Below are 27,014 nucleotides of genomic sequence, written 5' to 3' on the forward strand. Positions count from 1 at the left end.
AGCTGTGGAGTCAGACTCCAGGATAGCAAGAAGAAATGGGTCGGCATCAGAGGCGGACACTCAAGTCCTCTTTCTGTCCTGAACGTTGCAGTGAGGATCTCTCAACCAGGATGTCTTTCCCCTACTGAAACCTTAACAAGAGAGGTCATTTTCACCAAAACCAGCTACCCAGACATCTGTGAGGCCCATCTAGAAAGCCTATCATACTCTCCGAGGAAGCACACTTTCTGGGTAGTCATGGATGCGACAGGGAAAGAGCCCTGGGCCAGGAGCCAGGAGACTTGAGCTCTGAGAACAGCCCTGCTACTCATTAGCCAGGGCACCTTAGCTGGGCAAGTCACTTATGTCTTTGGCCTCTTGTGAAAAGAAGGAGCTGGAATAAAATGTACAAAAGTCTCTGCCAAATATGAAAGTCATAAGCTTTGATGACAGATTTAATGCTTATTTTGACTACCATGTTATTTATAACCGTTGTAGAATGTTATATCCTTCATGAGTCTCAAGTATACTTCATAATTCATGGTTATCTTGTAAGCAAGCTGCGGTATAAAATGCAGGTTACTTGATAAAGTTTAAGGTGTGCTATTACTAAAACTTTTTTTTTTAAAGATTTTATTTATTTGACAGAGAGAGACAGCAAGAGAGGGAACAGCAGCAGAGGGAGTGGGAGAGGGAGAAGCAGGCTTCCCGCTGAGCAGGGAGCCCGACGCGGGGCTCGATCCCAGGACCCTGGGATTATGACCTGAGCCAAAGGCAGACGCTTAACAACTGAGCCACCCAGGCGCCCCTACTAAAACTATTAAATCAGCTTACTGTAGCTTTGCTTTTGTGGCTTATTTTTGGCCACATGTATACGTTGCAACTCAGCTTTCACTGGGAGATAGGTTTTACTTTGTGACAGTCTGCCCTATATTAGCTTATTAATAAGATTTCTAGAGTATAAATGTGGTTCATGTTAAGTACAGTGCAGTGCCCAAATGCAGTCTCTGGAGTCAGACTCCCTAGGTATAAAGCCCAGCTCTGCCAGGGCCTCCCATGCTATTTTTGCCAAGTTATTCTTAGCCTCTGGTTTCATCAGTTGTAAAGTGGGGGTTAAAAAACAGTACTTTTAGGGGCACCTGGGTGGCTCAGTTGGTTAAGCATCTGCCTTAGGCTTGGGTCATGATCCCAGGGTCCTGGGATCAATCCCCACATCAGGCTCCTTGCTCAGCAGGGAGTGTTTCTCCCTTTCCCTCTGCCCCTCCTGCTTGTGCCCTCTCTCTCTCTCTCTGACAAATAAATAAATTTAAAAAGTCTTAAAAAAACCCACAATACTTTTGCCTTATTTGGTTGTTGTGAGAATCACATGAGATAATATATATAGTGTCGATTTAATAAATAAAAGCTATTTTACTGTAGTTATTTATGTTTATAAAGAAAGATCTCCCTTCTGCTCTCTTTCCCATCAACCTGATGGACCACCCCTTACAGGAAGTGCTAATGGTTTTTGTGGTTGCCTTTCAGAATGATTATCTGATTCAAAATATTGTTTGCAGAAATGGATGCCGATTCAAATAGAGTCTAAAGCAGGGATACAGATTTGAACAGGAAAGGTATGTCCTATTACTGGAAGCAATTCTTCTATTTTGGAAATGTTATTCTTCCTCTAAGGTCAGCATAATTGATGGATACCCTCACCAAACCTCTTTCCCAAGTTCTAAGCATGAGCTAGTACTACTGGTTGTTAAAGTTCATATAGGGGTGACTGACTGGCTCCGTTGGAAGATCATGTGATTCTTGATCCTGGGGTCATAAGTTTGAGTCCCACGTTGGGTATAGAGATTACTGCAAGAAATAAACTTAAAAAAAAAATAAAGTGCACATAAAGAGAAGAGTTTAATAAAAGCAGTGGCCATGAAGTGGCCATTAATTGAGAGTCTAGAATTTTAAGAAAGCTTTTGCCTACTTGAAATAAATAATACAGGGCAGGATTTTAAGTACATAGTCTATACTGGTAATCACTGAGGGCTCTGGGAAGCATCATAGATGGATTTGAGATTTCAGCTAAAGAATATATAATTTATTCCATCCTTCCAATTCAATTTGAAAAAAGGAACAAGATTGAAGTAGACTTGGACCTTTCTGAGTCATTGGCTGTGCGAGTTGGGGCAGCCTTAGCTGGTGGTGCTGCACTGAGATGCTTCAAAGCCTTATTAAAAATGTTTGGATCCCCACCAAGTTTAGCAGGAGATTTGGGTAGGAATGGGGTTGATGGGCTTCATGGTTTATAAAATCAGGAGTGCTGATAAAAAAGGTAAAGCTTTGGGGCGCCTGGGTGGCTCAGTCATTAAGCGTCTGTCTTCGGCTCAGGTCATGATCCCAGGGTCCTGGGATCAAGCCCCGCATTGGGTCCCTGCTCGGCGGGAAGGCTGCTTCTACCTCTCCCACTCCCCCCGCTTGTGTTCCCTCTCTCGCTGTGTCTCTCTCTGTCAAATAAATAAATAAAATCTTAAAAAAAAAAAAAAGGTAAAGCTTTGAAAGCTTCGAGTCCTGCACCTGCGCATGGTTATCTTTAACCAGCTTTATTTGGAGTACACATCAGATGGAATGTCAGTCTGGCTGTAAATTTCAGCAAGCTCTGTTGGATGGGAACATGGAGCATCGCTGTAGGCTTGTAGAAGTGTTGTTTCCTTTGTGGCATGAATACATGTACCTGTGAGATGCACTGTCACAGAAGAAAAAAGACTGAGGTAGGCAATATTAGTAAATGCATGTTAGTGGAAAATGAGGAGGTTACAAGAACAGAAAATAGCTGAAAGTGGATAGGTGCCTCTGGGAAGCAGGAGTCAGAATTCAGGGGAGAGACAGGTAACTGCAGTTTTTTATTATAAACCATGTAGCATGATTAGACTTATAAGATGACACGCTTGGGGGCGCCTGGGTGGCTCAGTCGTTAAGCGTCTGCCTCGGCTCGGGTCATGGTCCCAGGGTCCTGGGATCGAGCCCCGCATCGGGCTCCCTGCTCAGCGGGAAACCTGCTTCTCCCTCTCCCACTCCCCCTGAGCAGACTCATCTGCTTGTGTTCCTGCTCTCACTGTGTCTCTCTATGTCAAATAAATAAATAAAATCTTTAAAAAAAAAAAAAAGATGACACGCTTGTACTACTTTTATTTTTTAATTTTCATTTTTTAGAGATTTATTTATTTGAGAGAGCATGCACAGAGCATGAGCGAGGAGAGCAGCAGAGGGAGAGAATCTCAGGCAGACTCCCTGCTGAGAGCAGAGCCCAGTCCCATGACCCATGAGATCATGACCTAAGCTGAAATCCTGAGTCAGTGGCCCAACCGATGGAGCGACCCATGCACCCCAATATATATTAATTTTAAAAACACAAGTGAGTCTTAAAAAAATAAAAGGGGTGCCTGGGTGGCTCAGTCGTTAAAAACACAAGTGAGTCTTAGGAAAATCAATTTGTTGATAATTTTTGGAAGGGATCAAGGCAGTGGCTTCAAAATTCTGACATAGTAATTTTTTCCAATGGGAGACTGAATGAGACAAAAAAGGACAATGTGGAGGGGTGCCTGGCTGGCTCAGTTGGTGGACGTGTGACTCTTGAATCTCAGGGTTTTAAGTTCAAGCCCCATGTTGGGTGTAGAGATTACCAAAAAATAAAATCTTTAAACACCCACTCCTGTCAACCCACCTTGACTTAAAAGATAAGGTTTGCTGCCGTGCTTCCCCAACTGGATTTTGGGAGAGGCAGGGATGTACCCCTGGGCAAAGGGCATGAGGCCAGGAATAAGGAGGGAGGAATTCTCTGAGTGGAATCATTTCCCTGTATGCCAAGTGAAGTACATCTGTGGTTCCCAAGGAGAAGGTGCATTTTGTACAGATTCATGGAGCATTTCCCTATATGTAATTTTTCTGTGTATCTCCCTATGACATGACAGTCAGTAAAGTCTTGTTTAAATGTTTCAGCCTGCCTTGATGGTGTCTTTAGTCTAAGCTAACAAAGGTCAGAGGGTTAAGGCCTTTGTGGTTGTCTGAAGAGACCCCCCTCCCCACCTGGAGATTGCTCTTGAATAGTAAACTTACTAGTTCTAAGGTTTGTTTTCTTTAAGGAAAATACTTCTTTTTTTTTTTTTTTTAATTTTATTTATTTATTTATTTGAGAGAGAGAGAGAGAAACAGCACGAGAGGGGAGAGGGTCAGAGGGAGAAGCAGGCTCCCCGCTGAGCCGGGAGCCCGATGTGGGACTCGATCCCAGGACTCCGGGACCATGACCTGAGCCGAAGGCAGTCGCTTAACCAACTGAGCCACCCAGGCGCCCGGAAAATACTTCTTTATACATTTCTTCTCCCCTGAAAACCTATGACATATACATTGTCATCATCCCCATTTTTACAGGTGAAAAACTGAATCCTTGTGAAGCTAAGGGACACATTCAAGGCCATGAGGGAGAAAATGGCAGGGCCAATTAATAAACCCATACTTTTTCCATACAGACCATCCATAATAATTGCTATAATAAAGGTTCAGACCAGTAATTTGTTTAAATATGTGATGCACAGAGTAATCCACAGAAAATTATAATGTATTTAGTTATCCTGACCATCACTTCCCCTTACCTTGAGAGAGGTTGGATTTGTCCAGGGAGTATAAAATGTGATCTCTTTGACAACTGCATTTAAAACAAATAACTAAGAAATATCAGTGGCTTGTGGTAGCCTCAGAACACAGGCTTTTACATTGATTTGCCTTTTTTTTTTTTTTTAAGATTTTATTTATTTATTTGACAGAGAGAGACATAGCGAGAGAGGGAACACAAGCAGGGGGAGTGGGAGAGGGAGAAGCAGGCTTCCCACCAAGCAGGGAGCCTGATGCAGGGCTCGATCCCAGGACCCTGGGATCATGACCTGAGCCGAAGGCAGATGCTTAACGACTGAGCCACCCAGGTGCCCCTACATTGATTTGCTTTTTAAAAAACTGAGATATAATTCACATTCACCCTTTTCAAGTATACAATTCAGTGGTTTTTAGTATATTCACCACCAACCATCACTACTCTACTTCAAGAACATTCGATTCACTTTTCTTTATTATTACAGAAGTTGATTTAACGAAAAAGTTCAATATAAAAATGTACATGACCGATTTTTATTTTGTAGGAAAACAGATGCTACGGAGAGGGGACATGCGGCAGCAGTTGATTTCTTCTGGTGAATACACCCCTCGTTTATACTTGTTCCAAGGCTTCTAATACGATGATATCATTTCTTTGTATTACCACCATTCCAATATTCTTGTTTCCCATGAGTTGCCATCTCCACACATTAATCTATCACAAGATTTATAAAGGGATTGAACCCCCACAATATTCCCTGGACATGTCTGCCACCATTTAATCTCAATGACAATTTCTTGTCCATAAATTTTTTCAACTCAGGAGGGTGAGCTTTGCTCATGGTGTCTATTCAGAGAGTTCAAAGATCCATACTTTGATTTACTTTTGAAGGCTCTTTTTTTTTTTTAAGATTTTATTTATTATTTGTCAAAGAGAGAGAGAGCACAAGCGGGGTTTGGGGGGGGACAGCAGGCAGAGGGAGAAGCAGGCTCCCTGCTGAGCAGGGAGCTTGACATGGGGCTTGATCCCAGGACCTTGGGATCATGACCTGAAGCCAAAGGCAGACGCTTAGTCAACTGAGCCACCCAGGTGTCCCCTGAAGACTGTTTCCTTACAGGTACAAGAGAATAGCTAGGTATGTGCAATTGAGAACTCCAAGAAAGATCTAGAGATCTCAAACAAAACTGGAGCCAGCAAATGTATTGCTATCACTATAGTCTTTAGGGAGAAATGGGAGGGGGAGATGAACCATGAGAGACGATGGGACTCTGAGAAACAAACTGAGGGTACTAGACGGGAGAGGGGTGGGGGGATAGGTTAGCCCAGTGATGGGTATTAAAGAGGGCACGTATTGAATGGAGCACTGGGTGTTATACACAAACAATGAATCATGGAACACTACATCAAAAACTAATGATGTAATGTATGGTAATTAACATAACATAATAAGATAAAATTTAAAAAAAGGCACATACTGTGACAAAAAAATGGGGAACTGCATTACAAGTTATAAGAAAATGACATAGAGCAGTGCCTGGGTGCTCGGTTGGTTAGATCTGAATCTTGGTTTCAGCTGAGGTCATGATCTCATCGTTGTGAGATCAAGCCCCACTTTGGGCTCCACACTTGGCACGGAGTCTGCTTCAGATTCTCTCTCCCTCTCCCTCTGCTTCTCTCCCCACTTGTGCACGATCTCTCTCTAAAACAAATAAACAAACAAATATCTTAAAAAAAAAAAAGAATGACATAGAGATACCACTGTGTCAATGGTCACTGACCATGGTAGAGACATTTGAATTTTGTCCAGTTCAAGAGCTGCTCTCTAAAAGTGATAAAAAGGGTCCAAGGAGTGTAATGAAGATAATTAAAAGTAGAAAAGATTCACAACGAAAGCTTCAAAAGCTTGTAGTAATTTAGTCTAGGAAAGTTATTTAAGAACAACCTTAAAGGATTTAAGAGGATTGTTATACAAAAAAATGTGATGATCTTTATTTCCTTCTTCTTTCACCAAGGAAAAGACAAAGAAAATGGATTCATTCTATAGGAAGAAGGATTAGGTTAGCATAGAAAGTCATCATCAGACAGAGCCTTGTTAAACACCAAATGGTGGTGGTAGCAAAAACGTCCTCTAAAATTTTTTTAAAAAGCTTTTAAAAGTTGCAAAGAATAGAATAAAAAATTCCTTCACTCAGATTCACCAATGTTAATATTTTGCCACATTTGGTTTATCATTTTCTCTCTCCTATATATATACATCTGGAATCGTTTGAGAGTAAAATTATATACATTATTCCCTTTATCCCTAAATAGTGGGTATTTCCTTTTTTGTTTTTAAGATTTTATTTATTTATTTGACAGAGAGATACACAGCGAGAGAGGGAACACAAGCAGGGGGAGAGCGAGGGAGAAGCAGGCTTCCTGCCAAGCAGGGAGACCGATGTCAGGCTCAATCCCAGGACCCTGGGATCATGACCTGCGCTGAAGGCAGACGCTTAACAACTGAGCCACCCAGGCGCCCCAATAGTGGGTATTTCCTAACACAAAGGATATTCTCCTGCCAAACCACAGTAAGATAAAAATCAGGAAATTAACACTGATACAATGCTATTATTTAATCTACAGACCCTACTCAAAATTTTCCTATTATCTAAATTATATCCATTATTATTATTTTTAACATTTTATTTATTTGAGAGAGACAGAGCACGAGGGACGTGAGGAACAGAGGGAGAAGCAGACTCCCCACTGAGCAGGGAGTCCGATTATAGGCTCCATCCCGGCACTCTGCGATCATGACCTGAGCCAAAGGCAGAGGTTTAACCTACTGAGCCACCCAGGCGCCCCTCAATAATGTCCATTAAAGCGGGGGGGGGGGAGGGGAGAAGGTTCCGGGTCCATGATCCATGCTGCATTTAGTGGTCATGTCTCATAAAGTCCTTTCATATAGAACAGTTCTTCAGTCTTTGTCCTTCATAACTTTAATATTTTCATGAATACAGGCAAGATGTTGTGTAGCCTGTCTCACAATTGGGTCTCTGCTGCTAAACACATACACACACACACACCACAAAAACAGATTCTCATTTGTTCTGGGGGTTTTAAGTGTGGTCTTGAGTGAAGACCACCGGTAGAGTGATCCACCCTTCAAGGTCCCTCCCAGCCACCTCCTACTGATTATTCTTAGTATATTAGAATTATTCTAGATGGTGGGATAGACATTTTTGTATTCAGAACTGCAGTGTTGCATAGATTTCTTTTTTCTCGGCATTCCTGCATTTTACAAGAGTTTAACTTATTTAACAAAAGTAGGTTTGTCCGTCCAAGAATTAGCACATACTCTTTTTAAACACTTGAGACTTAAATTACCTGTAGACTCCCATTTTCAGAATTTCTCCCTCTCAGTGATGAACTATGCCCTCGCTAGGAAACAAGAGCTGCAAAAATGGGTGGGTGTTACTCATTAAAATCTTTCAACAAATATTTGTTGAGTGCCTAGTGTATATCCGGCTCTGTTCCAACCCTCAGAATACATTAGAGGAAAAACAAAACAAAATCCCTGTCCTTGTAACCTAGTTGTACAAATTCGAATTTAAATTAAAAACAGGAGAACCCAGGGATCGGACTTCCTTAAGCAGGAAGAAGACAAGTCTCTGAAAAGGAGCAGCTCTGAGATTCGATTCTAATATGGATAGCGCCGCGGAATCCCTGACAAAGGCGCCGATAATAAAGTTCTCGGTTTATCCAAACGCGCTACACAAATGATTAATCCGAATACCAGAGGCCCCAGACGACCGGCGGGGCAGGACTTCCTGAGCGGTCGTAACCACTTTCTCGGCCACTGTCGGCCGCCCGGCGTTGACCCTCCTCGAGGTGGTCGCACGCACTCGGGTCCGTCCGGCGTGGGCCAGCACGCACCGAGTCCCGCGTCCCCGCCAGACAGGGCCAAGCACCTGGGAACCGCGCACCGCGAACGCCCGCGGGGCGGCGGCTCAGGGGAACCGGCTCCTCCGGGCGGCCTCGCCCACTCCAATGCAATCTGGGTGGTTTTTCCAGGTCCCTCCCTGCCTCGCTCCGCACCCAGTCCCAGCCCCCGCGGCGCCCGCGGGCCGGGGGCTCTGCACCGGGACCGGGGGTGGGGGGCGAGGCGGCCGCCGCACGCCAGCGGAAGACTGCGGGGGCCCAGTTTCCACCCCGCATCCTGAAGTCCAGGCGCGGAAAGCACGCGTCGCTGGAACTCGAGCTGCGGACGAGGACGGTACCGAGCACCCTCGTGGTACCTTGAAGCGCTGCCTGGCCCCGGCGGAGCCCAGCCTCCGCCCGCTCTCCCCGGACGCGAGCTGCTACTTGGGCCACCGGCGGCAGCGCCTCCGCCCGCACGGACCTGCCAGGAAGCGCGGCGGCTCGGCCCTGGGCTCCTCAAACTCCACCCCCACTCCCGTCACTGGAATCCTCAGCCGCCCCCCAACTTTGTCCGCGCTTCCTCCCGGTGGAGGACGCGCGATCTGCAGCCTCCCCACAGACACGCATCCTGACAGGTTCTCAGATTTGTACCCGGAGTGGGTTACTGCGGTGCGTGTATGCTTGCCTGATTTCACACCATGAATGTAATACCTGGGGCCCAACTAGTAATGCTTCAGACGGATTTCGGTTTACCAGAGTAGATTCAGTTTGAAATAAAAAACTCGAGGAAACGTCACCTCTGGCGCTTTTCTCTCACGTGTCAAAAGGCCCAGACCTGGAGGCCGGGTGGTAATGGTGGGCGCCTAAGCCTCTGTGCAGAGCTAGCCTAGCTAGAGGTGGGAGATTGCTCGCAAGGTTGGCCAAATCGACACCTAAGTACAAAGGCAAAGGTATGAGTAGGGGGCGGGGGCTCAGAGCGGGGAACTGAGGAAAAATTTGCTTTGGCCTGATTTAGGAAAACATTAGTGTATGTCTTCTTTAGAGCCCAGGGCAAACCAAAGAAAGTGGGCCCAGCCATGGAGAAGGTTCTGGTCTCCAACTAGCAGCCAGGACCGAACAAGACCTAGCAATTAAGGGAGTAGTTAAGAGACAAGGAAGTAGGGTCCATTGTGCCTAAATTTCCTCGAGGGGGCCTGCGGCTGCGTAGCGCGCTGCATCTGCGTCTTTGGGCGAAGCTAGGTGGCTGAGTGTGCTCCCCGGGCGTCTGGCTGTCTCCAGAAGGTGGGCAGCGTCCCGGGTTCAGAGCAGCTTGTGCCTGGGCTTCGGCTCGGAGCGGGGGAGGGCCCACGGGGTTTCGCCTACAGTTTGCACTTAAAGGTGTGTTGGGCTCGGGAGGGGTTTTTCCGGTGTTTGGCAGCTGCCCCCGCCACCTCCCGGCTACCGTTGGCCGGCACCTCCCTCCGCGGGTCGCCCTCTTCGGGCGCCGCGCCCTGAGTAGCTCCGCACCCAGGGCTTCACCTCTGGCCTCCTTTCGCTTCCCGGCGCCAGGCCTTTTCTCTTGACCCTTTAAAAGAACCTCCGGCGTCGCTCCCCACAGTCGGCATTTTTCCATGCCTCCCATCCCTCTCCGTTACCTTCAAAGAAGGGGTGACCTCCCCCCACAAGTGACGCCGGCACTCCCCTCCGCGCCTTTCACCCCTCACCCCTTTCCCGTCTGGCCTGGGCTACCCTTTAGGTGGCAACCGCCTCTTCCCCGCCCCTCACGTCTCCCCCTCCTTCTTTCTCGCCCTCTCCTCTCCATTCATCCAGCCATTGTCTCCCGCCCCCTCCTTCCCTTTCCCCAGGGGGCCTCCTCCCCCACCGCTGCCACGTCGTGGTTTGAAGGAGCCAATGGGCCGGCGCCGCCAGGTGTCTCTTACCTGCACCACGTGGGGGAGGGGGAAGGGGCGGGCAGGTAGAGCCACATCCCAAAACAGAAAAGCTTTCAGCCATTGCGCGCTCCACCCGGGGTGCAGCCCTGCTCCTAGCTTTTTGCATAGACGCACGGGCAATTGAATACAAAAAGGGCAGGCCTCCTGCGCCTTCCTTCCCACCCCCCTTCCTGCCCAGGGTGTGGAGCACCGGCCAGGTGTGGGCTTGGGTGGTTGGTTACCGCCTTTTGCACCAGCGGCGGAGAGGAGGGGGGGTGGGCGCTCTTTCTTTTTCTCTTAGAAGAGGTTTCAGCACAGGTTTTCTCGTTCTCACTTCCACCCCACTTCACCGCCTCCCAACCCCCCTCTCCCCCTCCCCACCTATCGTCATGACGGCGTCTCCGGATTACTTGGTGGTGCTTTTTGGGATCACTGCTGGGGCCACGGGGGCCAAGCTGGGCTCGGATGAGAAGGAGCTGATCCTGCTGTTATGGAAAGTCGTGGATCTGGCCAACAAGAAGGTATTTCTCCAGGTTTCTGTCCAAATGATAGGAATGGGGCAAGAAGTTTGTTGTAGAAGTTTGGGGAGTCGGTAAACAAGTGTTCTTGTTTGGCCACTTATGAGGCTGGACCCGAGGCCTACAGAATCCGGAGTAAAACCGAACGCTTTGGAACCGTTTCACTAATCCGAAATCTGGCTCAGGTGGGGAGGCCGGGCGCAGCCGAGCCGGGTTCTCTGCCCGTCGGGGGACGCCCCGCGGAGCCGGGGTGGGATCCCTGGGGCCCGGGTTCCCACTTCCAGGGCCTTTCCGACCTGATCCGGGTGGGGGTGGGGCCGGAGGCAGGGCCGTGCCGACCTTGCTGCCACTGGAGCCGCTCGCGACAAGTGAGCTTTGATTCTGCGGCCAGACCCCACGAGAGGCGCCGGCCGCCCGGGCAGGGGAGCGAGGGAGGAGGGTGAATATGGAGGCTTCCAAATTGAGGAAGGGGAAAACTGACCCCAGCTTCTTTCCCCTCTGGAGGTGGGACAGTTGCATGAAGTACTAGTTAGACCGGATCAGTTGGAGCTGACGGAGGATTGTAAAGAAGAAACTAAGATCGACGCGGAAAGTCTGTCCTCCGCGCCGCAGCTGGACCAAGCCCTCCGACAGGTGACAGCCCTGGGCCGCGCCGCCCACCCTTATCCAAGCCACGCAGGCGTCCCCCCTCCCCCAAGGCAGCCATACCAGGTCCCACGCCCTCGCCCGCGGGTCCACTCGCATCCCCGGGCAGGGTGGCGAGACGCCCGGCCGCGTGGGTGGAAGCCCGGCCTGGAGGCCCGGGTGGACTTTTTGGGAGGAGGTCGCTACTCCTCCAAGCCTCCCAGCCCCTAGGCTCATGGGCCAAAAGTCGCTAGTTTTCGAGATACTCCTGGGGCCTCGGAATCAGTCGGGCTTTACCAATTGAATGATGAGCGGAGTTTGAGTCCTAGCGCCCCAATCCCCAGGTCCAGACCCCAGACGCGCCTGTTCTCTGCGGGGATTTGGGTCTGTGGCTCAGCCCTAGGACAGAGGGCGCTGTGGCTGTGGGTAGAGGAGCGGGTGGTCCCCACGCGGCGTGCTAGAGGTGGCCCCGGTGTTGTGGGAACCTGAGGGTGCCTGCTCGGTTTCAGGCTTCCGGACTCCGACAGCTTCGGTTCTGGTTGCCTTATCACTTCTTCAGTGGCCTTAGTCCTAGCGCCGGGGAGGGTTTGCAGGCCGGAGCATGTAGGGCTGCTCGTTGGGTCACTGAGACTGGTGGAATCCCCTTAATGGAACTGAGGTGACACCGGCTGCTTCGTGGTTCTGTTGGGTACTGGATCAGGGATAGGGCGGGGCGCTACACACCTGTGCACAGGTGAGGGTCAGATCTCTCACGGCCCCTGCCCTAACACACAGGGTGTGAATTAATGGGGGTAAGTTATCATCTTGGGGTTCTGTTCCAGGAAACGTGTGGCCAGACCTTCCAGAGGTCCTTATACCCATTAACCACATTTGTTTATCACAAACTGGCATCTTTCTTAATCTCGGAACATCCAAACATAAAACAAAGTAACACCAGGGAATGATGTAATCTGAAGGCAACCTGCTGATGAAATGAGACCCGGCTTAAAAGTCTTGAATGTGGATTTATTGCAAAAATAGGAGGGAATGGAAGGAAGAATGTATATACTAAATTGACCTGTCTCTGAAATGTGGGTTGATTGGAAAGCTTTCCTATCTAAAGGAATCTAGATAGTTTGTGGGAATGAAGCCTTTCTAACGTTGCCCCAGCACTGGTGGCCCCTTATGGCAGTGTGGTTTTCCTTGGTTATCAACACGTGGGGCCACTTTGCCTAGAGTTTGGAAATCCTGCATCAGTTGCATCCCTGTGTCTTGTTTTCAGTTTAACCAGTCAGTAAGCAATGAACTGAATATTGGGGTTGGAACCTCCTTCTGCCTCTGTACTGATGGGCAGCTGCATGTCAGGCAAATCCTGCATCCTGAGGCTTCCAAGAAGGTAAGTGCGCTGGCTTCTCAGAGAATGATTAGACCTTTGGGGGTCACCGGAAGCTGCTTTTTTTTTTATGGTTTATCCAAATTTCTCCGTTTTAAAAAAATGCATGTTGGGAGTTACTGTTTGATGGCAGAATTTCAGCTTCAGAAGATGACAAAGGAATGGTGGTGATGGTTTCACAACAGTGTGAATGTATTTAATGCACTGAACTGTACACTTACATGTTAAAATGGTAAATACTGTGTTATGTGTGTTTTACCACAAAAAATTCATGACCCTTCAATAGAGCTATTTGAGATGGCAGTAATTTTATAGATATTGTCTGGTGACTTCAAGTTTCTCTTTTTGTTTATGTTAAGTTTTTGAGATGGTTGACATTCTCCCTTTTCCAGAGTATATGAGCTGAATTTTTGACTTTTAACAGCAAGTAGGCAAAAGAAAACATTTACTTTTAAATTTTAAGGCATTGTAACATTCTCATCTGTGTGGAAAATGCTTTATCTTAGAAAGGAAGGAGCAAAGAAAAAGGTTGAATTAAACCTTTTTAATTGTAACTAATTTCATTTAAGAGCTTTGTACTGTGTAAAGACAGCCATATAACTAGTGAAACATTAATTATAGCATACTGCACTTTGACTTAAATGTTCAAAACTGATCAAATACTGTGTCAAAACAGTAGGTCCAGCCTCATCTTTTACCTTTGCTGGTCTTTCTGATATGGAAAAGAAAATAGTGAGAAAAATACACCCTGACTGTAGATAATGTGATTTCTCTCCCTGGGAAGAATACTGAGGGGCTGAGAGAAAATGGAGAGTGTAGAGGGCAGACCCAATGTAGCCAATCATTGCTAATATAGTTGATCTTATCAACTTAATTAGTTTGAGCTGTAACTTTTTATTGTGGTAGGCAAATACTGAACTTGAAAAGATGAAGGAAAATATTTTTAAGGAAACTGGATGACGCAAGTCTTCAAAGAAAGATTTAGACTGACATTTGATGTCGTTAGTGGCTAGTCAGTGCAGATTTTTCTTTTTACCTCACTAGGGAAGAAATGGAAAGATACAAGTTATATAATGACAGTTTCAAAAGTCTGAAAGAGAAATTCAAGACCCCATATCTTAAGAGTTGACAAAACCACTCCTTTTATAGCAACCTTAGTAATTATTCGATTAAAGGGGGGGTGTTTTTCATTAATTAGGTGCTAGACCAATTGCTATACCCTCGATCCAGAAATAGATATATGAGGATATTTTTCTTCCCCTCAAACTCCTATGGAGAGGGATGAAACAATCCTTTCCCTGTTGGGCTGAAGGAAAACAGCTGTTTTTATTTTAGATGGACTGCTTTAAATGTGGGAAAACCTCCGGAGAATAATTGAGACGTTTTCCTGAGTCATTTCTATTAGGATTTTGATAAAGAAACCTGAAACAATTAATTCAGTATCCTAAAACAAGAAACTAACTTAGTATCGTAAGGTAGTTCTATTCATTAAAAAAAAGAGAAAATCATAAAACAAAATAATCTTGCCATTCAGAAAACCATATTAAAGTGTTTCTCTCTAATATGAACATATTTGAAAATATTCTTCCAGGTGTTTGTAGAAAAATCTATTTTTACAAGGAGCATTCATATTATACACTTTTTAGCCTACTTTATAATTTAGTATAACATCTTTTAAGAATTAAATGTTCAGTATTTTAAGTGGATACAGCTATTTAATCTTTTATTGTTGAACATGCAAGTTATTCTCATTATCAACAGCTTTTAAATGAGCATTCTAGTAGGTAGTCTTGAAGATTCACCATTTTCTTAGTAACTGTTTTGAAAACGGACCATGGTACAATGATATCTGTTTTATTTTTTTAAAAGATTTTTTTTTTTTTTTTTAGTAATCCCTACACCCAATATGGGGCTGGAACTCACAACCCTGAGATCAAGAGTCACATGCTTTAATGACTGAGCCAGCCAGGTGCCACGATATCTATTTTAAATATAGCAGGAGCAGGTCTACATCTAATAGAATCCAGTTAGGAAATCTGGATAGAAAGACACATCATTGCATAAATGTTATAGGTTGCAAACATTAAAAAGTCTTTATTTCCTTGACTTTCTAATGTGTAAATGGGTAGAAATTCCCAGTGAGTAAAGAGAAACTATTTTGAGATTGTAAGAAAAATGTAAATTCAGTTTTAAAAAATTCATCTTTGCAAGTTATTCAATGTGGGTTCTTCCCCCCACACACACACTAGGGGAAACAAAAACGTAATAGTATAATATTTGCCCAGACAGTTGAACTAGCTTAATAACCACAAGAGTGGTGCTAGTAGCTAAGAACAGCAGGTAACTGTTTCTCCTTTGCTCTTGAGATTTTTGGTATCTTTTTCTTTCTTTCTCTCTCTCTTTCTTTCTTTCCTTCTTTCCTTCCTTCCATCCATCCATCCATCCATCCATCCAGTTCGAGTTCTCAGGTATAGCCAGAATCTTGGTCAGGAAAACTAATGTGGGACTATAACTTGGCACAAAAATCATCCTTTTTAGGTAATCATGAATTTACTATCTTACTCTAAATTCAGTACAGAAAATATGTATTATATGAAACTAGTATTTAAAAATACTGTTTTGTAACTGAATCCTATGTCTAGGTAGACACTGTAAACATAGGCCTCTTTATGAGAACTAAAAGAGCTAATATTGCTGCCTGAAAATACAGATGGTCTGAAATGATTATGACTGAAAAGAGTGTAGTTTTATCAATCAGAAAATACATGACAGCCCAAATGTATTATAGCTTCAAAAGTGTTTTGAATGGAATGCATGATGGAACACAAATGTAATCTATTACCTTAAAATAAGGTATTTTTTCCATGACACTTGTGTATAGGATGTAATACTGTACTAGATAATAAAGTCACTCTTATATTTGATTAAAAAATTTAATTGTGGTAAAATATATTTCCGTTAAATTCTTAGGTTTCTAATTATTAGAGAAGCGTTGAACTAAGTTCATCTAGTTAACAGTGTCTACTTTTGTCATTCCTCAGAATGTATTATTGCCTGAATGCTTCTATTCCTTTTTTGACCTTCGAAAAGAATTCAAGAAGTGTTGCCCTGGTTCACCTGATATTGATAAACTGGATGTCGCAGCAATGACAGAGTGTATCCTTTAAGTGATTACCCAAGAATCATTTGAAAAGGTAGCTCCAGATAAAATGGCAACTCAAGAAAGTTTAAAATATTTTTTAAAAGATTTATTTATTTGAGGGGTACCTGGGTGGCTCAGATGGTTAAGTGTCTGCCTTCGGCTCAGGTCATGATCCTCAGGGTCCTGGGATGGAGTTCCACATCTCTCCCTCTGCCTGCCACTCCCCCTGCTTGTACTCTCCCTCTCTCTCTCTCTCTCTCTCTCTGGCAAATAAATAAAATCTTTAAAAAAAAAAAAATTTATTTAAGAGCGAGAGCATGCGAGCATGAGAGTGGGGGGAGGGGCAGAGGGAGGGAATCTTCAAGCAGACTTCCTACTGAGCAGGGAGCCTACACAAGGCTTGATCCCATGACCCATGAGATCATGAACTGAACCAAAACCAAGAGTTGGAGGCTCAACCAATTGAGCCATGCAGGCAGGCCTAAATTTTTTTAAAAAAATATTTATTTTAATAAAAAGACATTTATTTATTTTAGAGAGAAAGCGTGAGCTGGGGAAGGGGCAGAGAAAAAGGGCAAGAGAGGATCTCAAGCAGACTCCTCACTGAGTGCAGAGCCAGGTGTAGGGCTCAGTCTAACGACCCTGAGATCATGACCTAAGCGGAGTTCAAGAGTCAGTCTATTAACTGACTGAGCCAGCCAGGCACCCCACCCCTAAAATATTTTTAACTTTGTTAGTGTATGAATGAAATTGCCCTGTCCAAAATAAATAAAATCTTAAAAAAAAAAAAAAATTGCCCTGTCCAAAATTTGTCTATTGTATTAGGAAGAACTAACAGTACAATTACAGGCATCTTTAAAAGTAGTTATATGATTTACTGAATTTGAATACTGATTTAGTTAGATGGATTTAGAGTTGGACTTTTATGACGAGCACGTCTAAAATAGAATTCAAGTTCACATTATGGGAGTGTCTGGATTTTTTTGATTGATAAAGAATGTGAAGACTACCTTCTTTGATACTGATTCTGTTCTTGATTATCTTGGTTTTAGGACTTTGACATCTTTTGAATGGATAAGAATTTTTTTCTAAGTAGTGGGTATTTCCTCTTTACAAACATTCCATTCTTTTTCTTTTTTTAAAGATTTTATTTATTTATTTGACAAAGAGTGTGTTTAAGAGAGAGCACAAGCAGGGGGTAGGGATAGAGGAAAAAGCCGACTCCCTGCTGAGCAGGGACCCCCGATCCGGGCAGCACTCAATCCCAGGACCCTGAGATCATGACCTGAGCCAAAGGCAGATGCTTAACTGACCGGGCCACCCAGGTACCCCTTTTAATGGTGATTATAATAAGTCATCTTTTGAGATGATAAAATGAGGTTGGGACTTTACCCCCAAATTCTTTCATTACCAAGATCGTATATTTGATGCACTGTGTATTGTAAAAGTAAATTTTATCATCACAAGTCTTGTAGTCATGACTGACCCATCTTTCATCCAGTAAGTCTTTAAAGTGCTAGCTAATAAGTAGTCATGTGCTAACATCAGATGTGAAATTGAGTAATAGAAGAGTTGGGCAACTCACCTAAAGCCACTATGAGAACCAGCTTGAAGTCGGATTTAAGTTACTTTCAGGAACTTGTGGGTTATAGATGTTTATTCTTAAACTTTCTCATTCTTTTCAGGAGCTAAAGCCTGATTCTTGTTTTATTTCAAAACTTCTTTTCCTGATTGGAAAATGTTTGCACGTTTTTCCTAACCCCTTGTACCCACTGTATCTGCCTTCTTTCTGGAAGTAGTTAGCTGGAAATTTGCTTTAGCATCACCACTAGTGCTGGGGGGGGCGGGTGCAGTAAGCTCATTTTGAGGGAATTCTTATAAGAATTAAAAGGTTGGGACAGCAGAAAAATTCTCACTAATTGTTTTGTTGGTTTGAATGCAGTATTGGTCTGCTAGGGCTACCATAACAAATACTATTAGACTATGTGGCTTAAACAACGGAAATATTATTTGCTCACAGACCTGGAGTCTGGGAAGTCTAGACAAAATAGAGAAACAAATCCAGAAAAAAAAATAGATGGAGGTAGTCTAATAAGTTATCTAATTTAGAAAAAGACAATTTAGAACTATCTGATTTAGGAAAAGACAATATTAAGAACTGTTTATCTTTGACTATTCAGTATCCTCTTTTGGCAAAGACAATCTTCCCCTAGTGATTGTAGGTCACATGCTAGTAAAAATTTCCTAGCTACAAGCAAGAGGTTGTTATATTTGGGTTTTTCAGTTTTCTCAATGTTTTGACAGTTCAGGGAAAACTTCCTAGAAGTTAATCTGTTTTTTTCTCTCCTTGGTTCCTTCTTGAGACCTTCATGTATATAAAATTTGGGCTTATTAGTAAACATTTTCAGTGTGGTAATCTGGACTTTTTACCTCCTCTGTGCTTCATTATCTGCACACCAGTATATAGTACTTTTTAAAATAGAAAATTGAACTATCTGGCATTTAAGTGAAGAGATAACAGTGCTTTGCCGATTATTTTTTGTCATTCACTTTAATCCTAGCTCTAAAATTATTTGTTGGTGGTTCTTTTTTCAAGCACCATGAAGATGAACATCAGAAATATTTGACTATAGTAAATAAATGAATTGTGAATAATGCTAACTTGGGCTCCATTTCAGACACATGACACTTGAAATATGAAGGAGCTCATGGCCATTTAGTAATGCATTCATTGGAAAAACTAGGGTATTTTCTATTTCTTAAATATCTTTATTCTACTTTCTTTAGGCTTACATTGGAAGAGTCTTAGATTTATAGTTTTATTCCCAATTAGAAAATAGAATTTTAATCTTAACTGTTCTTATTAATGTTCTATCTGCATATTTCTTTCCCATTTAATAGGTAAGAAATCTTAAGCTTTCCTGACAGTGGTTTTTTACATTGCAGCTGTGATTAATTATTTTATGACTCCTATTCAAAAGAAACATTATTGCCTTGACTGGGCCACCAAAGTCCCCAGGTCAAAAACAATCATACCAAATTGACTATGCACGCGTCCTTATCTATGCAGAGGATTTCCACAATGTCTGGACTGAAGAGTTGTATTCTTTCAGATCACTAACTATTTACCTTTCTCATATGGAAATGACACTGAATTTGGAAACCTAAAGATGGTCATTACACATCCTTGATGGTTTTGCAAAGTAGATGGGGAGTCAGTTGCTCCTGAGGGATTACCTGGCCAACCAGGTAAACCAGGGGAGGGAGAGGCTCTTGCCAGCCCTCGGAAAGGACCAAGTAAAGTATACAGCTTCCCTTTCCTGGGAAAGTTACTTGTCTTCTCCAAGCCTCACTTTTCTCTCAGGTATTCCCAAACAAAAGCTTTGTAAACTACCAGGAACTGTGTAAATGAAAAAGTAGGACTACTTTGATAAAATAAAGGGTTTAGGAATTTCTTGACTGCAGTGCTGGTCCTTATTTTAGCACTTATTTCCTTGTGTTGGTTCTGAGACCACTTCTGGTATTAGTGTTGGACCTCTCTGAGTTCTTCAAGTTGCAGTTTTGTCACCTGCCTTTTAAAGTATGCGGTCTCAGGAGAGAGGACCTCATTTAGCAGGTAAAATGTGGGTAGCATTTTGTAAGCTTTTTATTGAATCAGGTGAGGTGGTAAAGGTGTGAAAATAGGAATTGAGGCCTCTGATTTTTTTGGGGGGGGGATTATCTTAGATAATTTGAGGATATTAATACTAGTTTTCTCCTGTGAAAAAGACATTTCAATTATGGGATTGTTTGTATGACTTTTATCCATTTTAAAAAAAGAGCAACCCTATTTTTTCCCCAGTGGTGGATGGAATTACTTCCTCCTGGTTTCTTGACCTATGTTTTCTTAGCTTTGTTATTCATGAACTAATTTATTCTCATTAATCAAGACCTCTTCCATTGTGTTTATTTTACTTTGCCAAGCCTTTAATAAGAACTTTTTAATAAAGTCTGGCCTTGTAAGGAGAGCAGGTAAAAGAAAGCTTGAGTTAAGTGCTTACCATGTATACCACTAGCAGCCTCCCCACAACCAGTGGAGTGTCCCCCCCTTTTTACAGCTGGGGAAACTGAGACTTAGCGGTTTTATCTAGAAGTGCCAGCCCTTGAGCCAGAGGCACTCTGATGTAAAAATCGTGCTCCTTAACTAGGAGGTAATATTTTAGAATTTATAAAGCTCATTTGAGGGTGGGGTTGGCTATTTAAATAGATGATGTCCCTTCTAGGTTTATGTTCTGTGTTTCCTGAGCACATACTAAACTGTTGAGCAAGAAAGAGGAGTTCATTTTGTAAAACTTCTATCCGGTTGCATCCATATGTGCTGTTTATTATTAGCAAATACCATTTCACTAGTGCAGTTTTCCACTGTCAGGATGGGGAAAAAAAAAAAAATCACTGAACCATTCTTGTCTGCCCATCCAAGGGTTAGTAGGGGTGTATGTGTGTCTCTGTGTCTCACCTCTTCTTGATGGGGTGAGGGATTTGTGTGTGTGCGTGTGCTAATACAGTGACATTGGCCTATTTTTCCCATATATTAAAGATGGAGATGGGCACCTGGGTGGCTTAGTCAGTTAAGCATCTGCCTCAGGCTCAGGTCATGATCCCAGCGTCCTGGGATCCAGCCCTGCCTCTGCAGGGAGCCTGCTTCTCCCTCTGCCTCTCTCTGTCTCTCTGTCTCTGCCTCTCATGAATAAATAAAATCTTAAGGCTTTTCTCTCCATCTTTTTTTTTTTAACAGCAGAATGCTTAAGAACACGAGCTTTGGAGTCAGATTTATTGGGGGTGAATTTAGTGTACCCCTCAGCTTCAGTTTCCCCATCTTAAAATGGGCATGCCTATTGTAAGGAATAATAAGATACTATATACAACCACTTAGTCAGTGCCTGGCCTGCCACACACTTTACAATGTTGACTATGATCCTTTGAACCTCACCAGGTTGTTGGGGGATCTCAGATGAAGAAAAACAGCTTCCAAGGACTTAAAAAAGGACTTGCTTACTGATTTAAGGCCTTATTTAAACTATTTTACAGTTAGGGGCGCCTGGGTGGCTCAGTCATTAAGCGTCTGCCTTCGGCTCAGGTCATGATCCCAGGGTCCTGGGATCGAGCCCCACATCCGGCTCCCTGCTCAGCAGGAGGCCTGCTTCTCCCTCTCCCGCTCCCCTTGCTTGTGTTCCCTCTCTCGCTGTGTGTCTCTCTGTCAAATAAATAAAATCTTAAAAAAAACAAACAAAACTATTTTACACTTAAAAAATTTTTTTTTGACTTTGTGTGAGATTGGATATAGACCTTTTTAAAACATCAAGTATGTGTTAGTACAGCTAATCTTCAAGGTTAATTTTATTTCTCCATTTGTAAAATTGTTTGTGTGGTTAATGCTGCACTTCCATGCTTATTCTGATAAACTGAACTGGGCCTTTACAATTGCATAAACCTTCATTGCCCTGCTTAAAAAGGGGAGGGACATGCTGAATCCTCCTTGGTACCTTTCTGCGTATGAAAGGGATTTTAAGTATCTTCAAGTGTACAGTTAAGCTAGGTTAGTAGTTGACCTTGTTAGGTGGAGGGGGGAAGAAATCTTTGGCATCACGTCGGCATGATATAAGCCAAATCCGCAAATACTCTGGTTTGTGGTCTATAATAAGTGACTAGAAATACTTTTTTTCTTGGCCAGCACTCAGTTATGTTAATTTTGTGTGGTTTATTTTAATTATAAAATAATTTACTTTTAAAATGTGAGTTTGGGAATTTCAGGATAATATTTTGGTTTGTTTTAGAAGGCCTTAGAAGACTTGTTTTCATAGTTTCCCTTTCCTAATTTGTTTATCCCACATAAGTGTCTTTTTCTAAAGTAAAAATGTTCACTCTTTTGTTTCTTTTCTATCTTATTTCTTTGAGGGTGTAATTGAGTTGTCAGTTCTGTGTTTTGTTACAATAATATCTCCTGAAGTAATATTTGTTAGGATGGGTCTTACAGTTTTCCCTCTGGGAAGGAGTAAGCCCTCTTGGAATAGAGTTAAAACTATGGTTTTAGATTTTTTTTTTCCCCCAGCATTTTATTACTGGTATGAAAAGGTTTTTATTGCCTTGATTCCTAGTTATATTTTATAGTAGCATTCTTGATTTGCTTCTTTCAGAGCTCACTTTAAAATATAGAAGGTTATTTATAAAACCTTCTATTTTTTAAATTACGCAACTCATTTAAGGGTAATTTATCACTCCTTTCCTTCACATAATTGTAGGAAATTCAGTTCTTCCACAGGTACTAATTCGACTTTTCTCTTTCCATATTCTGTTGGCTATTCCTTTGTTCATTAGCATAGGCATTTTATTGTAATATGTCTGGCCATTAAGCCATTGTGTTTTAAATAAAAGAGCAGAGTAGAAGGGGAGGAAACAGACTTGTCTTCTGAAGGGTCTATGGCAGGGGAAAACGGCTTGGTTAGAATTTTTAATTGGGATGCTGTTATAATGTAGCTTAAACTTAATTATTCCACAATGTATTTGTTTTATATATGTGATTCTCCTAGTATAAACTAAAAATTTAGTTTGAAGAAGATGTTACTTAACAAGCGAAAATTTATAACCAAATGTGTCCATTTTTAGGCAGTCAGAAAAGGTAACTTTTTTGAGTGGATGACCTGGGAGTGGCGAGCTTTGTTTAAAGGTGGTTTTTGATTTTGCTTTTTGAGATGGTGAGCTAATATTGATGGACTTTGTAAATTCTTGCTCTCTGAATTTCACCTTCAGCTAGTGTAAGTTTGGGTTGAATCCTGAAATTCGTTTCACTGAAGGTAGCACTAAGGAAAACGTTCCTCCTATTCAAATAAAGGCAAAGTCTGGACTTCTGTGAGCTTGGTATAAATGTTGCACTCTGCTCAATTGTAACCTGAAATGTTAGTGTTGTTCCCACCATGTCTGGCTTTACCCTTTCTCATTTCCTCATGGCATTTCTCATTGTAAAGCTGGCTAAGCCTGTTCTTGCTGTCGTGGCCGCCTCGAGGGCAGAATGAGTAAGTTGCATGATGAGCCATAAATCAGGAGGCATAGGCTCATCTTTCCTTTCCTCAAGATCAGACGTGCAGCAAGTCATTCAATATATAATTATAAATTGATATGGGAAAGAATTGGTACTAAAACTTTTTTTTTTTAACCCTCCTTTATTATTTATGTTAAATTCTGGTAAGGATTAAGAATTGAACGAGCCTTCTGAAGAGGGTGTGTGTGTGTGTAAGTTTTGGTTTTGGTTTGGGCATGCAGGAGGTTGGGTGACTTTTAAAAGTTGTCAGGAGCTTAGAACTGCTGATCCTTGGTGTGTGATGTCTTGAAGGGAAACATGTTGAAACGTATCATGTGGAACCAAGTTAGCCAAATGTCTAGAACATATTCCTACTTTAAAAGCAGAATTCAGTAAATAATTCCTCATCTACTAATCTAATCTATGTCTACCCAGACAGGATACTTTACATTTTTACTTTCGATCTTTATCATTCAGCTTTTATATATACATTTAGAAATCTTCTCATAAAGTATTCTCAAAATGAATTAAGCAAAGCTTCTTATGTTGGTGCAGTGAATTATGTACACATAGTCAAATCAGAGCTGTATTGTAATTCCGGCTGTCTTTCCTACCAGCCAGGAGATTGGGTGAGTTACAGAACTTCTCTAAATCCTAGTTTCTTCATCCATTTGGTTTTACCATTATCTACCTGATACGGCTACTGTGAAAATTGGAGGAAACAGATGGTGTTTGGCATGAAATGGTGTTTAATGCCACCATTTATGTCAATAGATTCTGGGAAATGATAGGTGCTGGTAGATGGATAGACATCAGAGGAAGGTAGGGACCTGTGCTCAGGAAATGTATAGTACAGTTGAGGAGAGAGTAATGTTTTATAGGAATAGTAATATCTAATCAACTCTTAAATTGATGGTTGCAGCCTAGAGCAGGAGAGAAGGTATTGGTGCTGGGCCTATAGGAGTTACCTACTGTCTCATTTGGTGAGGGGATTAGGAAGATAAGAAGGCTTCACAGAGGAATTACCTGAGCAAAGGAGAGAAGGCTCAATACCTCTTATATATAGAGAAGAGAAAACAATGGTTTGGATGGAATATGCTCTCCCACTCCTATTCCTCCAAAGCTTAATTTCCCCCCAATATTCTGTTTGGGGACAGAATGTTGTGACGTGGTAAACATTCCTGTGGCATTCTGGTTTTGGCCATCTTCAGGCAATCTCTATTCCTTTAGGCCAGAGGTCAGCAAACTTTCAGTAAAGGGCCAGGTGGTCAATAGTTTAGATTTTTGTAGACCACATATGGTCTCTGCTCATATTCTTTTTTTAATCCTTTAAAAATGTAAAATCCATTCTTTTTCTGGGCCACACAAAAACAGGCTAAGGATCAAGTGTTGACTTCAGTGTTTTCCTGTCATCTCCGAAGGTAGGGGTTATGTGTGTGTATGTATGTGTGTCTCTTGATAGGGGTTTTGACACAGCACTGTTCTGGATTCCTAGGTGGTGTTTCTTTGACCAATTTTCTTTTTTCTTTTCTTTCTTTCTTTCTTTTTAAGATTTTATTTATTTATTTGATGGACACAGCCAGAGAGGGAACACAAGCAAGGGGAGTGGGAGAGGGAGAAGCAGGCTTCCCGCCGAACCAGGGAGCCCAATGTGGGGCTGACCTGAGCTGAAGGCAGACGCTTAATGACTGAGCCACCCAGGCACCCCGTCTTTGGCCAATTTTCTTGAAAATCTGTTAGTGATGGTCTCATAAATAAGAGCTTTCTCTGATGGTTCAGTAGATGGTAAGGGGTGAAGTTGGAACAATTGGGAACTGTTACCCTATACTAGTGATTCTCAAGCTGGGTTGATTTTTGCCCATTTGGAGACATTTGGCATTGCCCAGAGATACTGTTTAGTCAAAACTGGGGTGGGTAGAGGCCAGCATGCTAGTAAAAATCCTATAGTACACAGGACCTCCCCACACACCCCAGCAAAGAATTATCTGGCCTGTGTGCCAATACTGCCAAGGTTGAAAACCGTGATTTATACAATGGGATTGGTCTCCATTTCTTGAATACCTTTCTCTTGACTCCATTGTAGCCCCTGACAAGGGTAATTGCAGCGTTCCAGAGGACTGTTTAGTGGCTGAGTTTGTGTGATAAACTATGGCTAGGCATAGCCAATCCTTCTTAATTCTGTAAGGATTCTTGAAGTGCTCCCACCCCTGCCTCCCCAGAAAATTTAGGGCAGTTGTCTCCCCAAAGTATTTTCATCATTTGGCTCTTGTTTTTCTGTCCTGTCATCATATTCCTTGAAAACAGCACTAGATTAATACTTTATTGTGTACCTTTCGTGGATAATCATTTTATTTATTTATTTTTATTTTTAAGACTATTTATTTATTTATTTTTTAAAAGATTTTATTTATTTGAGAGAGAGAGACAGAGAGAGAGCATGAGAGGGGGGAGAGTCGGGAGGGTCAGAGGGAGAAGTAGACTCCCTCTGAGCAGTGAGCCCGATGCGGGGCTCAGTCCTAGGACCCTGGGGCCATGACCTGAGCTTAAGGCAGATGCTTCACCGACTGAGCCACCGAGGCACCCCTAAGACTTTATTTTTGAGTAATCTCTACACCCACTGTGGGACTTGAACTTAATGAGATCGAGTCACATGTTCTACTGAATGAGCCAGCAATGCCCCCCAATAATCATTTTAATGACCCAATCCATGGTCATTGCTCTGTTGCTTGAGCATCTCCTGGGATTGTTTTTCTAATCCCTCAGTGGGCAGCACATTTATTTCATCACTAGGTGATTTGAGGGGTGGGGAGTGCAGAAATTACCTACCATTTCAGCTTGATTATTATGCTGTGAACTATACAAATAGGCATCTGGTGAATGACCCTCAAAGTGTGATTATCATGGGTTATGAAAGTTGGCCACCCCAGGGCTCTAGGAAGAGGGGGCGGACACCACTTTTTATAATGCCTGCTTTGTGCCCTGGACTTGTTTTATCTCCTTTAATCTTGACAAAAATGCCCAGGGAGGTAAAGATTATCACAGCTTTGGCTTTTCAGATAAGCTGAAGTTTAGTGGGGTTAAGTAATTTGCCAGGAGACATATGGCTGCATTTCTTTTTTTTTTTTTTTTTTAAGATTTTAATTATTTATTCATGAGAGATAGAGAGAGAGAGAGAGGCAGAGGGAGAAGCAGGCTTCCCGCCGAGCAGGGAGCCCGATGTGGGGCTCGATCCCAGGACCCCGGAATCATGACCCGAGCCGAAGGCAGACGCTCAACCATCTGAGCCACCCAGGCGCCCTTGGCTGCATTTCTACATGTGGTATATTTAATGGCAGAGAAATGTAGCTGAATGAGGAACAACACGAAGTGAATGAAGTAAATTTGCCCAGCACAGTGGGAAAACAATGTCTCTTTAGTGGAGAAGGAAAGGTTGGGGAGGTGGGGGTGGAGGGTGTGTAGGAATGAAATGGAAAGGGATTTTGGATTGAATGGAAAAGGCTATTGCTCATTGAATTAACTCTTCAGATGATTGGTTATGATGCTTGGTGGAAGGGAGCTCTCTGAACTGTTTTAACATTGTATCCTCCTTGATTGCATTGAAGTAATACTTTGAACTTAGTGTCTGTCTTCATTTCTTTACCCTTATTATAAAATACCAGTTAGAAAACTAAAAGCAAACATTCTAATACCCGCCACCCAGATGGCTGTTTTCATTTTAAACTCGAGAAAAGACAAAGTTCCATAGTGTTATCTGTTATATGCATTGTACTACATTCTGAAATTTATGCAAATTTATACATAATACAAAGTGTGACTATAGTATTGAAACTTAAAAATAACAAAATTAAGTATTTAAATAACAGCTTCTTGGGGCGCCTGGGTGGCTCAGTC

General features: G+C 42.8%; 2 protein-coding genes and 1 pseudogene across 4 annotated transcripts in view; 2 read left to right on the forward strand and 1 right to left on the reverse strand.

Annotated features, from left to right (window-relative positions):
- Positions 1-2,131: 2,131 nt before the first annotated feature.
- On the forward strand, positions 2,132-2,586 carry LOC102745729 (ATP synthase F(0) complex subunit j, mitochondrial-like). The gene is given in 3 exon segments (XM_081817206.1): positions 2,132-2,210; positions 2,213-2,293; positions 2,506-2,586. Coding segments are annotated over 3 exon segments (165 nt in total). The 5' UTR covers positions 2,132-2,176; the 3' UTR covers positions 2,556-2,586.
- Positions 2,587-5,066: 2,480 nt separating this feature from the next.
- On the reverse strand, positions 5,067-5,444 carry LOC115939694 (small nuclear ribonucleoprotein G pseudogene; annotated as a pseudogene).
- A 4,214-nt stretch (positions 5,445-9,658) lies between these two features.
- ESRP1 (epithelial splicing regulatory protein 1) overlaps positions 9,659-27,014 on the forward strand; it is a 50,496-nt gene continuing 33,140 nt past the window's right edge. For 2 of the 3 annotated variants that reach the window (XM_081816257.1, XM_081816258.1), the window contains exons 1-4: positions 9,660-10,934; positions 11,436-11,564; positions 12,817-12,930; positions 15,969-16,083. In XM_081816257.1, coding sequence (XP_081672383.1) covers positions 10,803-10,934; positions 11,436-11,564; positions 12,817-12,930; positions 15,969-16,083 — 490 coding nt within the window. In that variant the 5' untranslated portion in view covers positions 9,660-10,802. Of the gene's footprint in view, positions 10,935-11,435; positions 11,565-12,816; positions 12,931-15,968; positions 16,084-27,014 lie in introns of all 3 variants that reach the window. The other variant, XM_081816259.1, reaches the window with a different exon arrangement.

Source organism: Leptonychotes weddellii, chromosome 4 (assembly GCF_054177405.1).
Source record: "Leptonychotes weddellii isolate Sample4059 chromosome 4, ASM5417740v2, whole genome shotgun sequence".
NCBI lineage: Eukaryota > Metazoa > Chordata > Mammalia > Carnivora > Phocidae > Leptonychotes > Leptonychotes weddellii.